This window comes from Lycorma delicatula, chromosome 6, assembly GCF_047948215.1.
Source record: "Lycorma delicatula isolate Av1 chromosome 6, ASM4794821v1, whole genome shotgun sequence".
Taxonomy (NCBI): domain Eukaryota; kingdom Metazoa; phylum Arthropoda; class Insecta; order Hemiptera; family Fulgoridae; genus Lycorma; species Lycorma delicatula.
The window spans coordinates 140673850-140687323 of record NC_134460.1 but is presented as its reverse complement, the minus strand read 5'-3'; the positions used below and the strand labels follow the sequence as shown (position 1 = coordinate 140687323).

The window sequence follows — 13474 nt, the reverse complement described above, 5'->3', positions numbered from 1 at the left end:
TTGTAAATCAGTATCAAATTAAGTAATAATTTTCTCACAAAAAATTTAATATTACATAATAATAAAACAATTGATATTAATTTTTCACTTTTGAATAATTTTACACAGCTACTATTACTGTTGATCATGTTAACAAATGCTATTATCACAAGCGTATCTGGAGTGACGAGAACGCTCGTGGTACCTTCCGAAGTAGCCATCAATAAAGATTTTCCCCGAACATATGGGCAGATATTTTTAATGATTATCTTTTGGGTCCTGTCATATTATTAAATCATTTAAATGAAGAGAATTATCTTGCTCATTTGACCGAGAATCTTACATATTTTTTGGAAGATCTACCCCTACAATTAAGAGGAAATATATGGTTTTACCACAATGGAACTCCAGCACACTTCAGTCAGTTGGTATCAGATTTCCTGTAAGAAACTTTCCATGAAAAAGGGATAGACTGCAGAGGGCCAGTGGCCTGTCCTCCCCGATCATCTGACTTAAACCCTCTCGACTTCTACCTGTGGGGCCATTTGAAACATATTGTTTATTTAACTCCAATACTCAACATTGAGAATCCAAAATGGATTTCAAGAAATTATGATTACTCACAGAACTTTTGAACAGTTAAGATAATCTCTCAGAAAAAGACTGGAGACCTTTCTAATAGTGGGCACTTTGAACATCTCTTATAATTTTTAACATAGTTAATAATTAATGTAAGATTATCATAGATAGTAATTATTAGGTCTATTATTGTGAGAGAATTTTTTCTATTTTTGTAAAGTTTACTAATTAAAATAAATTTTGTTCGGTTATTGAGAATCAATAGTTTTTCGCAACTTTTACTGCTAAACAACAGATAAAAACATAGAAAATCTGCTTATGTATTCACTAAATTAAGAAATTTAATGTATTTTAATACCATAGAGATAAAATAGTTAATATTGATTCACTTGTTATTATTCAGATTAATTTAACTGGTACAGATGTATTTAATAGTTTTTCTGGAATATTCATTCTGTTTATTTTCATTAACTCAAAAAAAGTGATAATTATTACTGTTATTTATTTTAACAAAAAAAAAAAAATATTAATGCAACAAGCACATTAATTTTTTTAATATGCTAGCTGCTTCTAGGAAAACTATTTGCTCTGAGTTATAGGTTTTACATTTGAAGATAATAAGGTGAGTGCATAATTGACAGGTAGGTACAGAGAATGGTATTGCTATTTCTGGAAATAGAAAAGGAAAGACACCGCAAGAAAAACTTGGTGCTCAGTACAAATGCCATCATGGCCCTGTCATTGCACTCGAAAGAAATCCAGCATTTGTAAAGAATTTTCTAACAGTTGGTGATTGGACAGCAAGAATATGGTCTGAAGACTGTAAAGAATCTGCCATTATATGGACAAGGTAATAAGTTATTTATCAAGGTAAAAATGATTAAGAAAGACATAGCCATTCAGTTAAGAGGAACACATTATTTATTAGTTAGTAAAAGAAAAATTTTTATAAAAAATGGATCCTCTAGGTGGTGCTAAGGTCGAGATATTTTGGAAAATTGTATTTATGGTCCAATTTGGCTCATATTCAGAATATATGTTAGTTACATGAAAAGAAATATTTTTTGCAAAAAATGGACCAGCTAGGTGGTACTGGGGGTCAAGATATTTATGAAAAAAAAAAAACAAATATACATGTAGACTTTCTTCTTTTATATATACAAAAGCCAATGTTGGTAAGTGTGTCCACTGTAGGCGAAAAACTACTGGACCAATTTTCACACAGGAAAATGAGAAAACAGGTAGTGGAGAAGGGCAAAGGGGATATGGAAAGCGGAAAAGAGAAAAATTGAAAAGGGGAAATTGGGAAAGAAAAAAAGGTAAAGGTGAAAGGTTAAATTTGTGAAGTCCTGTAATGTTCAGTTTCTTAATGTTATATCAAACTTTCAATTGTGTTAATTTAATCTACATATTTATGTATTCAAATCTAGCTACAGCGAAGCATTGCCAGGTCAGTTAGTTATAACTGGAACTTTTAGAAAGATTTTATTTTATTTATTTTCATTTATCTCTTTAAGTTACAGTTTTTTAGTGTTATTATATTCAGTTAATTTTCCAAGAAACTAAATTATTGAAGTCACTATTATTTCATCTGAAAATGGAATTATTTGAGAGTTTACCATGAAACCAATAAGTATGGATAAATATTTGTTCAATTTACATGTTCCTTAATTTAACAGCATTTATTTCAATGTTGCTCAGTTTATTGAATTCACAATTCTGGTTTTTAACATAAATTCAGCAGTATAACTATTAAGCATCAGATGAGTTCTGTGCATTTTTGTATTTTTCCCTTTTATACAGCACCACATCTATTTCACTTAAAATTTAAGTTGTTATTTGTGATGTAATTTCTAAGTGAAGTGAACTAAATGCATTCCACGATTGTAGAACCTTATTTTATATACTAATGATGGCAAGAATTTATTGGAATGACAGTACAAGAAAAATTCCCCTATAAGTTCCAAACATAACCTTAACCCTTAATTGCTTCTTTTTTTTCAAATGAAAGTAATTTCATTGATTTTTTTTATTTCATAAGGTCTGAAATTCCCAAGCTATTACAGAACTAAATTAAATTATCTATACAGTAACTATTAAACAACCTATCAAAGAATCATCAATCATTTGACATTATTCCAGTACTGGACAGCAGAATTTGCATATAAGTTCAATTTCAAAATTTTTTAAAACTGATACAACAGGATACCACAAAAATTGATTATTAGAAATAAATATGGTAAGTTTAACTGTGTTTTGGTGGTTTACTATTACTTGAATGAATGTAAAATCTATTCTAATATGTTAAAAAGTTATTCAAGTTAGATCGAGATGTAGAGTAGAGTGTAGCGCAACGTAGAGTAAAAACTATGGACATGGCTAGATCCTGAGAGGTAGCCATCCTTGAATCTAAAAGAGGGTAGGTCTTCTACTGAATCTACCATAGTTAGTGTGTTATAGTAATGCATTATCATGACAAATCATGATTCGATTTTCATATTTATATAAATCTTCATAAAAGTATACAATTATTTAAAAACACTGTTTTTTTAAACCTGAACTTATATGCTGGCTCCTTTGTTCTTCAATGTTTACACCATTCAATCTCATCTCTTGACCTTCATTTTATTCAATATATACAGAACTTCAATCAAACATTTTATTGTGAGTGCAAAATCCTGAGCTGCTGTTAACTACAGTGTAATTAATTAATATGATTGATAAACAATTATTTCAACTTATTTTTTCTAGTATAAGTCCAAAAAAAAACCATTACATTTTTTTGCACTTAATACTTTTTTGATAAGTAGTATTTTTTATCATCGTTAGTTCATTACTCTCTCATATGCAAATCACTTCTTTGTGCATTATTCTGTTTATCATACATTTTCAGATATTTAATTCTAACATTTTTTTAATTTAGTTCAGCAATAATGGAAGATTTTTGTGTTTAATATTATTTTCAAATATTCCTTTTAACTTTATTAAGATAAATTAACATGTTTGCAACACAGTTATTCTACTCAATAATAATTACCCAGGGATCAGCATACCACATAGTTTTCCATTAAAATTAATTCATAAACTAAATATGTATTTTCCCTACCCCTTCCAGAAATGGTTTGACTGAGTGTTTTAATTCAATCACATACGGCTGATCAGTGAAGGCTTCTGTAAGGAAGAGTGAGTAAGTTTTCAGCTGCCTAGTGAGGAAGTGCACTGTATATTTGAGAATTTAGCATAATATTATTATTATGCTTTTACGGCCAACATGGGACCACTTAAGTCAATTTTAGTTGGATCTTTTCTGAGAAAAGCGTGTTATTTTACTCTTTCGAGCTGCCCAGTATTTCTTCATCTGTTCAGATCTTGCTTTCTTTTCTTCATCCGTAAACACCCTCTTCGTTGTATTTTGTAGTTTGTCTGTCTTTTGTTTAAATCTAATGCTCTTATCTTTTAGCTTTGTAATTTTTCCAGTTTTATTCTGTAGGTCAGTCAGGGAAATTCCCAATTCTTTCATATCTTCTCTAATTTCTTTGATCCATCCTACTTCTAGCTTTTGGAACCAGAGCTTTTCAATGATATTTCTTGACAGTCTTGTTTGCGGTGTCCTTATGAGATGACCGAAGAAAGAGATTCTTTTTTTCCGCATAGTATCAGTAACAGGCTCTATTTCTCGATACACCACCTCATTTGGCACAATCCACCATTGGCCTTCTTTTTGGTGTTTTTTATTGATACACGTTCTGACAATTCTCCTCTCTATTTTCAGAATTTTTTCAATTCGGTTTTTCTGAGTGATTTTGAAAAGGGTCTCGCTTCCGTAGGTGACTTCTGGCTGTACTACAGTTTTATAATGTTTAAGTTTTGTTTTAGCAGAAAGGCATTTTTTGTTATATGTTGACCAAGTTAATTGTTGGGATTTAATCATTTTATTTGTCCTGTTTTGCCATGTCACTTTTTCATTTAAATTATAAGTTATTATTTCCCCTAGATATTTAAATTGTTTTACTATTTTAATTTTCTGATTGTTTACCGTAATGTGCTCTATTACCAGAGGATCTATGGCCATTAGTTCAGTTTTTTCGAAAGAGATATGAAGCCCTATCTTTTGTGCTAGGTTTTGAAGGTTCATGATTTGTGTTTTGGCTTCTTGAATATTATTTGCTAAAAGAGCGAGGTCATCTGCAAATCCTAGGCAATTTAGTGTGATGGAGTTTTTCTTAGTACCCATTTTTATATTTTTGGGATTTATTTCATACCATTTTCTCATGACAAATTCGAGGGCGCAGTTAAACAGGAGTGGTGAGAGGCCGTCTCCTTGCCTCAATCCAGTTTTTATGTAGAAGGGTTGAGAGAGTTCACCTCTGAATTTCACTCTGGACTGGGTATCGGTTAAAGTTAATTTTATCATGTTTACGAGTTTAGGGTGAAGGCCCAGGTTTCTCAGAATATTCAGCATGGATGGTCGGTGTATACAATCATAGGCCCTTTTAAAGTCGACGAAGGTGATTATTAGTTGTTTTTTCCGTCTTTTATATAAGTCCATCATAAGTTTTAGGGATATTATTTGCTCCGGGCAACCTCTCCATGGCCTAAATCCCGCTTGGTATTCCCCAAGTTCCAGTTCAAGTTGGTCTTTGCATCGGTTGTATATGATTCTCGACAGGATTTTGTATGTGCAATCCAGGAGAGATATGCCTCTGTAGTTTTCCGGATTAGTTTTATCCCCTTTTTTATGTAATGATGGATGAGGGCTGTGGTCCAGTGTTCTGGAAGTTTTTCTTCGTTCCATATTTTCACGAGGCATAGATGTAGGGAAGTTTTGACTGAATAAACTGATGAGTGTTTCCAGAGTTCTGCGAAAAGCTGGTCTTCTCCGCTTGCTTTGTAGTTTTTTATTTCATTTAAGGCTGCGAGAACTTCTCGAATTGTTGGCGGGTTGATATTTACCGGTGAAGTTTTAACTGGAGTTTCAGTGTCAATCTCAAAAAGCTCTGGGGGGTCGTCACAGTTGAGGAGTCTATTGAAGGTTTCTGCCAAAATTTCAGCATTTTCTTTATTGGTGTGGCCCATATTTCCTTTTTTTCCTCTCAGCATAAGGGTGGGTGGTTCATATCTTTGAAGAGCCTGACCAAAAATTTTATAATAGTCTCGGAAATTAGTTTTCTTGGAACTTTCTTCTATTTGCTGAATCAAGTTTTTTTGGGCTTGTCGTTTGGTTCCTCTTATAATTTTCTGAGTTATTTTCCTTTGTTTGGTGAATTCATGGTTAGATTCTTCAGTTTTCTGGGTTTGGTGGTTGATCCAAGCCCGGTGTTGGTCTTTGACTGCTTTGTCACATTCTTCATTCCACCATTGGTGTTTTTTTCTTGGGTTTATAGGGGCTAGTTCTTCAGCTATTTCTTTCAGTTGGGATGTCAGTTCTTTTAAATTATTAGTTAATTTGATTTTTTTTGTTGTTTCTTCAAAGATGGCATTGTTTATTAATTTATGTGGATCATAAGCTCTTTTGTTTTTAGGTTGGGATTTTTTCTTTTTATGCGGGGTGAATTTTATTTTAACTTTAATTAAGTAATGGTCCGATCCAGTATCTGTTCCTCTCAAGACTTTTACATTATAAATCTCCTTGTGATAATTCCGGTCCATGCAAACATGATCCAGTTGCCATTCTCCTTTTTTCCAATCTGGATGTTTCCAAGTCTTCAATTTGTTTGGTTTTCTCATAAAATAGGTGGATTTTGAGATCATATTATGGTTTCTGCAAAATTCGACAAGTCTTTGGCCGTTCTTGTTAGTTTTCTTTTGGGCAGGCCATTTTCCGATAATATCACGATATCTTCGTTCTTTACCAAGTTGGGCATTAAAGTCCCCTATTAAAATCTTCGTGTGGGTCTTATTTATGTTGTTTGCAGTTTGGTCAAGAAGTTCCCAGAATTTGTCCATCTCTTCTCTATCTTTTTTAAGATTGTTTTTGTCATTGGTGGGAGCATGGACATTTATTATGGTGTAGAATTTATTGGCTGATTTTAGGGTTAAGGTTGAAATCCTGGGGAGTAAGACTTAAATTCTACCACTGAGTCAATTATTTTAAGATTGATTGCAAATCCTGTTCCGAACTGTGGGCAATTCTTCATCACATGTTTCCCGGGGATTCCTTTGTAAATTCTGTAACCCTGAGATTCAAACGGCTCTCGATCGGTGTTTCTCATTTCTTGAAGTCCTGCGATTTGGATATTTTGTTTGTCCATTATGTCTGTTAGAGTTTTTAGTTTGCCGGGTTGAGTTAGAGAATTAATGTTGTGAGTGGCAATGTAGTTTATTTGCTTGTGTCTTATCCTCAATTTTGAAGTTGTGTTGTTTTTGGGTGTTTCCAAACGCTCCGATTCATTGTTATCTTTTAAGCAGCTACCCACCGGATCCGAGTGCAGCCTTCTCTGGTATTTACCAGACGGTGGATTTTTTCTTAAAAGACCTTCCATATTTGACTTTCAAAGGCAAGTCAGCCTTGGGTGGGAATAAATTCCCGAGTTACAACTCTGGATGTGATCCAGAGAGCATAATAATAATATAATAATGTGCTTCTCTCATCATCGGCAAAAATGTCCCAATCTCTTGAGGAATTTAGGAAGCTCTCATTTGAATGCAATTATTAGGTCTTGTTTGTGATTCCTCTAAGAGTAGAGCATCAACCCCCCTCATCACCATAGGGGATTAAGGGTTTACGTAAAGCTTTCTAACCCCCTTCCCCCCATAAACTGGAACCACATTAAAGATTTGGGGAATTTTGCATTTACTGCATCCTTGGTGTTGTTCATACTAAATATTGTGCTAACTACTTCTAATCTAGGTGTGGATCGAATAAAATTGACTAGATATATCCACCCACTGTCTTTATTCTTTCTTAATTATTTTCTTATTTTTTTTCTATTATGATAATACCAATTTTTTTGCAGTTATCATAAGTCATTACTAACAGCTGGAAGCTGGAGCCCCACAAGATATTCAGTTTTCTATGTTACACGTGATGATGGAACATTAGATGCTTGGGATATTCTTCAGAATCAAAGAGAGTCTTCCTTAGCTGTGAAGGTAAACAAATAGTTTAGTATCATCTACAAGAAAAATAGGTAATAAAATTTATTTCAAGTTATTGCTTAATAAATCTGTAATATCATATACGTGTCTTTATTTCAATAAATGTTAAATAATACAATTTTTTAATGATTCCACAATAAATATACACATTTTTTAAGTATCAATACGTGTGAAAATACAGTTTCTTGCTCAATTGAGATTACAGTTATAGTACAATTAAGTCCTCTTCTGTGTCTTTCTTTTTATTCAACATTTTGGGCCTGATAAGCAAGAAAATTGTAGTTTTATTATTTAAAACTATAAACTTTTTAATCATATCTGAATCAGATTTTATACATATATAACTTTTTAATGACTTACTCAAAATATCTACAATTATTTTTGCAACAAATTTCAGCAGCCAGTGCTTGCTGTCACTCTTGCATCAGGAGATGTTATTACTGGCAGTTTTTTGCATTCGGTAGATACTAATTAAGAATGTGATATAAAAGTGTGTTGAGTTGAGCTGGGTATTTACTTAACTGCTATTGTAGTTTGTGTATTTAAGTATTTAATGCACTCAGACATTATAAAACACTTAATGTATAAATAAATACTTTAAATTCAAATTCAAAATTTTTTTACCACATTCTAAACAACTAAACAGTTATGAATGAAAAGCTTTTGAAATAGATTTTTAAAAAACTGGATACTGAATTTGGTTTGGTGTGTAGTTAAAAAAGTTTACAATTTTATTAATTTTTCAACTGTTATGGACAAAACATAACCAAATGTTTAAATTTTGTTTACTTCAGTAATCATGAGTTTGTGTTTCTTGTTGAATTTAGTATTTACCTTTTTCTAGTATTTGAAGAAAACATTATTTAATATATAAAGTAGCAGCAGATAGTAAAAGTATCATGTTATAGTAAAAGTATCATGTAAAAGTAATCATGTTATTTTTTAGCATATGATGATACCCCTACAGAAAATGAGCTTCAAGACAGTTAGATGTATCTATTCATTTTTGGGTAATGAAAAGTATCATTTTAAATGTTTTGATTATTTTTAAGAGATGTATTTAAACGTATACTGTTGAATTATGATATTTTACCGCATTATTAATACACCTATTATAAACATAAAAAATAACTATCCATAAACAAAAATGAGTTTATACAATACCATTTTATGGAAGTAATTTATTTTTCTTTTAAACATAGCTTATTTAAATAATATTACCTATTTCAGCAATAAAAGTCTCAGATAATTCAATTTTATGATTTTTAGGTCTGTGATGAGCCACTAAGAAGTATCCGCTGTCATGAAAATGGGCAGTTAGTAGCAGTTGGAAACAATAAAGGAACATCATACCTTGTTGAATTCTCTGAAAATCTAGCCACATCAGCTAAGAATGATAAAGCTTTGTTGACTGCTGTCAGTAATAAACTTCATTCACATAATACGTTATATGTAGCTTGGCCATGACTTATGAATACTCAATTCAGAAAAGATTAGATCCCAAACCCAAGCACAAATGCCACACATTAAATAAATTAGGGTTAATGTTTCAGAATAAAGATTAGTTTATTGATAATTTCTAAGGTGTATGAAATAAAGATAAAATTAAATTCTTCAAAAGTCAATTAGAAATTACAAAGGATAGTAGGCTTTGCTGGTCTTCATTCAGTTGTTTTAAACATTGGTTTTTTTAAGGCAATAAAGGTTTAACTAATTAATTTTAAGAACCATATGAGGTCTGTCCAGAAAATAACCAAACATTTTTAATTAAACGCCAATGAAGATATTTAGTGATGTGCAGTTGGCAGCATTGTGTTCCTCCTCTGTAACCACATATTCTTTGATTGCTGATATCTTGTTTAGTTTTCATGTTGTTGTTATTTGAGTGCAATGTGTTTTAAGTGTTTGTAATGTGCTTCTGAAAATCGTACATTACAAAAATTGCTAATAACGATATAATGTCAAATTTGGCATGAAACTGGGGAAAACTTTCACAGAAACATTTCAGCTTTTGAAAGAAGCTTACGAGGATGATGCTTTGAGTCGCATGCAATGTTACGAATGGTTTTCACAATTTAGAAGTTGTTATCAATCAAGAAGGCCTTTGACTTCAACTGATGACACACACATTCAGAAAATCAATGATCCGGTGCACGCAAATTGTCAATTGACTATCAGAAAACTTGCAGAAGAGGTAGCATCTCAATTGTATCATGCCATGACATTTTGACTGAAAAATTGAACATGGATCGAGTTGCAGCAAAGTTTGTTCCTCATTTGATAACCGAACAGTAGAAAAAAATAGACCAAACAGATTGGACGTTTGTCAAAAACTTCCTGAACAATCCAATGATAATGAAACATGCAAAGGATCATAACGGGAGACAAAAGCTGGGTTTACAGTGACGACACTGAGACAAAAGTTCCGTAATCATAATGGATTAGCAAAGGATCTCCATGCTCCAAGAAAGCACGTCATTCTCGATCTACTTTGCCAATATGTGAAAAAATCAGATGACTGTCCTCCCTCAGCCTCCGTACAATTTTTCCGTTTCAATTTTTTTTTATTTTCAAAATTAAAATCAGTGAGAAAGGACTTGTCTTGAGACTCTTGATGACATTAAAGCAAATTTGTCACGAACCTTAAAGGCTATTTCAAATGAAGCTATCCCGGGGACTGCTTTGCGAAGTGGAATCTCTGCAGGGAAAAGTGTGTGAATAGGGGAGGGGAGTATTATGAAGGGGACAAGGACCAATAATCTGTCAAATTAATAATAAAGATTAAAAATAAGTTTGGTTACTTTTTGAATAGACCTCGTATTTTATTTCACTTTGAAAAGGTAATAAAGGTATAACTATTATTTGGTAATTGATCTTTAAAGATCATCAACGATATTTTGATGCAATCTGGATTTTAGTAAGCTAATATATATTTATTTGAAGCCAGTAAATAAGATTCATGTACAACAAATTTCAGTAAAATTAAAAATTAATCTTTTCACATGTATTTACATCAAAAGTGCAACCTTTGCTAAAAAACGAATAATTTATTAAAAAAAATAACATTCACTCATTTCAAACTAAAAAAAGATAGAACCATTTTCACGTTAAATGATATTACTTAAATGTGAGAAATTACATTGTGCTTCTATTTTTAACAATTACCTAATGACATATAAAATTTTCTAACCAATTTATTAAAAATTAGCTCCCCATCACACCTGCGCTATATGGTTACTTGTGTTTCCTCATAGCGGTCAATTCTTTTATTTTATGTTCTTTAGTCAAGTAACCAGAGATAGGTGTAGCAGGACACACATACAGTTACAGTGGCAGTGGCTGTGTTGGTTGAGCAACAGCACCATATACCTTCAAACTACTTAAAAAATCAGAATTAAAAAAAGAATTAAATGGATTTTAAATATTTATCTGAAGAATATTTGTCAGCCCAAATCTACTGAATACCTAGTTTATTGTAGTCGAGACTGGGAAACTTTACAGTCATTGTTAAATTTTTTTCTTTCTTCATCCCCTTTCAAATTGTTTCTTTACCTTTATTCATCCCCTTTCAAATTTCAAAAACCTAGAAATTGGTTTACTGACAAGAAGGATTACACTCATCAAAAGACAACTGACTTCATTTGTTACCAAGAAATTAAAAAAATAAAGTTTAAAAAAAAAATCCATTTTAACTCTTTTAATTTTTGAATTTCAAAAATGTACAAATCAATTTTTAGATATTCATATTAAGATTACACACAAAATAATTAAGTTGATATCTATGTCCTGTTACTGAGAAATAAACAAAAAAAAAAACAATTTCATTGTTACTCCATTTTAACCCATTAAACTCAGAATTTCAAAATGGATTTTTTTAGCATGCACTTAACATCGTAAGAAGAAAGTGTATTTGATTATAATGTAGCCAACCCATTTTCTAACACTATTAAATTGATAGAACTGCAGGGTATATTATATTATATTATATTTTACAGCGTTTTGATTTTCTGGTAGCAGAATCTATTGACATTCCAAATTACATGTTCTGGAAAGTCCGAAGCTGGAAAACTTGCAGGATTCGGAGAATTCAAATATTCTGGAAGATAGTGGACTGCATCTTTAGTATTGATTACAGAATCTACAGATCGACATTCCTTGCTTTGCCCTTCAACTTTTTCTAAAATCATACTATTAATTTTAAATGCAGAAATATTTTCGCAAAGGCACTCATACACTCGTATGGTTTTTGTAACAGCTTACTAATTTCTGAATAAATATTGGAAATGAGATCATCCATTGTATGTACAAAGGTACCAATGTTCTCATCAACAGAAGTGTAACTATCATTGTGAGGAAGAGTCCCATTTCCAATGTTTAGTAGTTTTAAGGGAAAGTTTGCATTGCCACCCTCAAGATGAACTCTCATATTAGTTCTTAAGTTAATAGTGAGGACAAATTTCCATAAGGGTGATGATTTAAGGCATGCCTGATCAACATCAGCCCTACTTCCTCTCGCGATGACAGGCAATGTTTGCTGAAAGTCTCAGCAAACATGAAAGGTACCACCCATTAATTTACCACATGATCTAATATCTCAAAGGGTTCGATCAATGGCTTCAATATGAACTCAATGACCCATTGTGCATTCATCCCACACTATAAGTTTAGAATATTACAAAATTTGTGCAAGTGGACCATTGTTACAAACAGAACCAACACATTTTTGCCCTTATGCAACATTTAATGGTAACTTAAAAGTGGAACATGCTCCCATCATTTATAAGTCTAGTAACTATTCCTCATGATGCTACACTGATTGCAACGTTTTTAGTTGGCAAACTTGAAACAGATTGATTAAGAAAGTTTTCCCAGTGCTTCTAGGATTAACTACAGAAAATGATCTTTGGGTTGTTGCTAGCAATACTGTCATTTATACCATCAAACACCTGAGTTTGTTCTGGTACTAATTTAGGAGGATTAATACTTACAAATTCTTCCTGTTCATCAACGTCGAAAGAAAGTCTTAACATTGTATCATAAGCATTAATAGCTTCTAGATTATCATGTGTTTGTGTTTCTAAACTGAAATCACATAAGTATAACAACAATGAAGCTCAGCGAGACCTCTATTCAATATTTTATCTGAAATTGTAATCTCAGTATTATTGGTTTGATGTCAGATTTAATATAAAATATCTTTACAAAAATCTTTTTGGAACATTTCCCACAATATGGTCGACTGGGCAGGATTACAAAAAACTAATACAATTGCAAGTATTTCTCTCAATTTAAGCAAAGATTGACAGATTGAAGGATCAGCAAGCGTGTCTTTCCAGTAATTTGTATTTTCCAATACGTCAAGTGCAGCACAAGCAGCTTTATATGTTTGGTGTAGCACACCATCAACAGTTTTCAATTAATCAAAAGATACAGGTCCTTTAACATTATGCAATAACATATGCAGATGAAAGTATTCACTATGGTTTAAGATGAACAGTATATACTCTACCCAGAGCAGCATCCTTTTTGATTCCAGGAAATCCTTCAATGTCAGTACCACGCTTTCTTCTGAAAATAAGTCAGATTGACAAAGCACAAAAATGCAAGAATGGTCTTCTGAGGACTTTCAAGGACTCTGGAGATTTTTTCAGTAAAATAAATACATTGATAGTTTGCTAAGTGAACAATAGTGGGATAATGTGATGTATTGGAAAGTCAAAAAATCACCAATCAGCCTCAGATGTACATATATCAATAATGAATTGATTCAATTTATCTCTTTCATTTTCAACTGAAAAAGTTGCTTGATCTGAACCTT

At 32.0% G+C, this 13474-nt stretch overlaps 1 protein-coding gene across 1 annotated transcript in view; it reads left to right on the top strand.

Moving 5' to 3' along the window:
- The window catches only part of LOC142326944 (dynein axonemal intermediate chain 2-like), a 32629-nt gene that overhangs the window by 8244 nt on the left and 10911 nt on the right, over positions 1 to 13474 (top strand). Inside the window, exons 3-5 of the mRNA XM_075369674.1 lie at positions 1200 to 1408; positions 7515 to 7650; positions 8926 to 9072. Of these exons, the coding sequence (XP_075225789.1) occupies positions 1200 to 1408; positions 7515 to 7650; positions 8926 to 9072 (492 nt within the window). The remainder of the gene's footprint in view (positions 1 to 1199; positions 1409 to 7514; positions 7651 to 8925; positions 9073 to 13474) is intronic.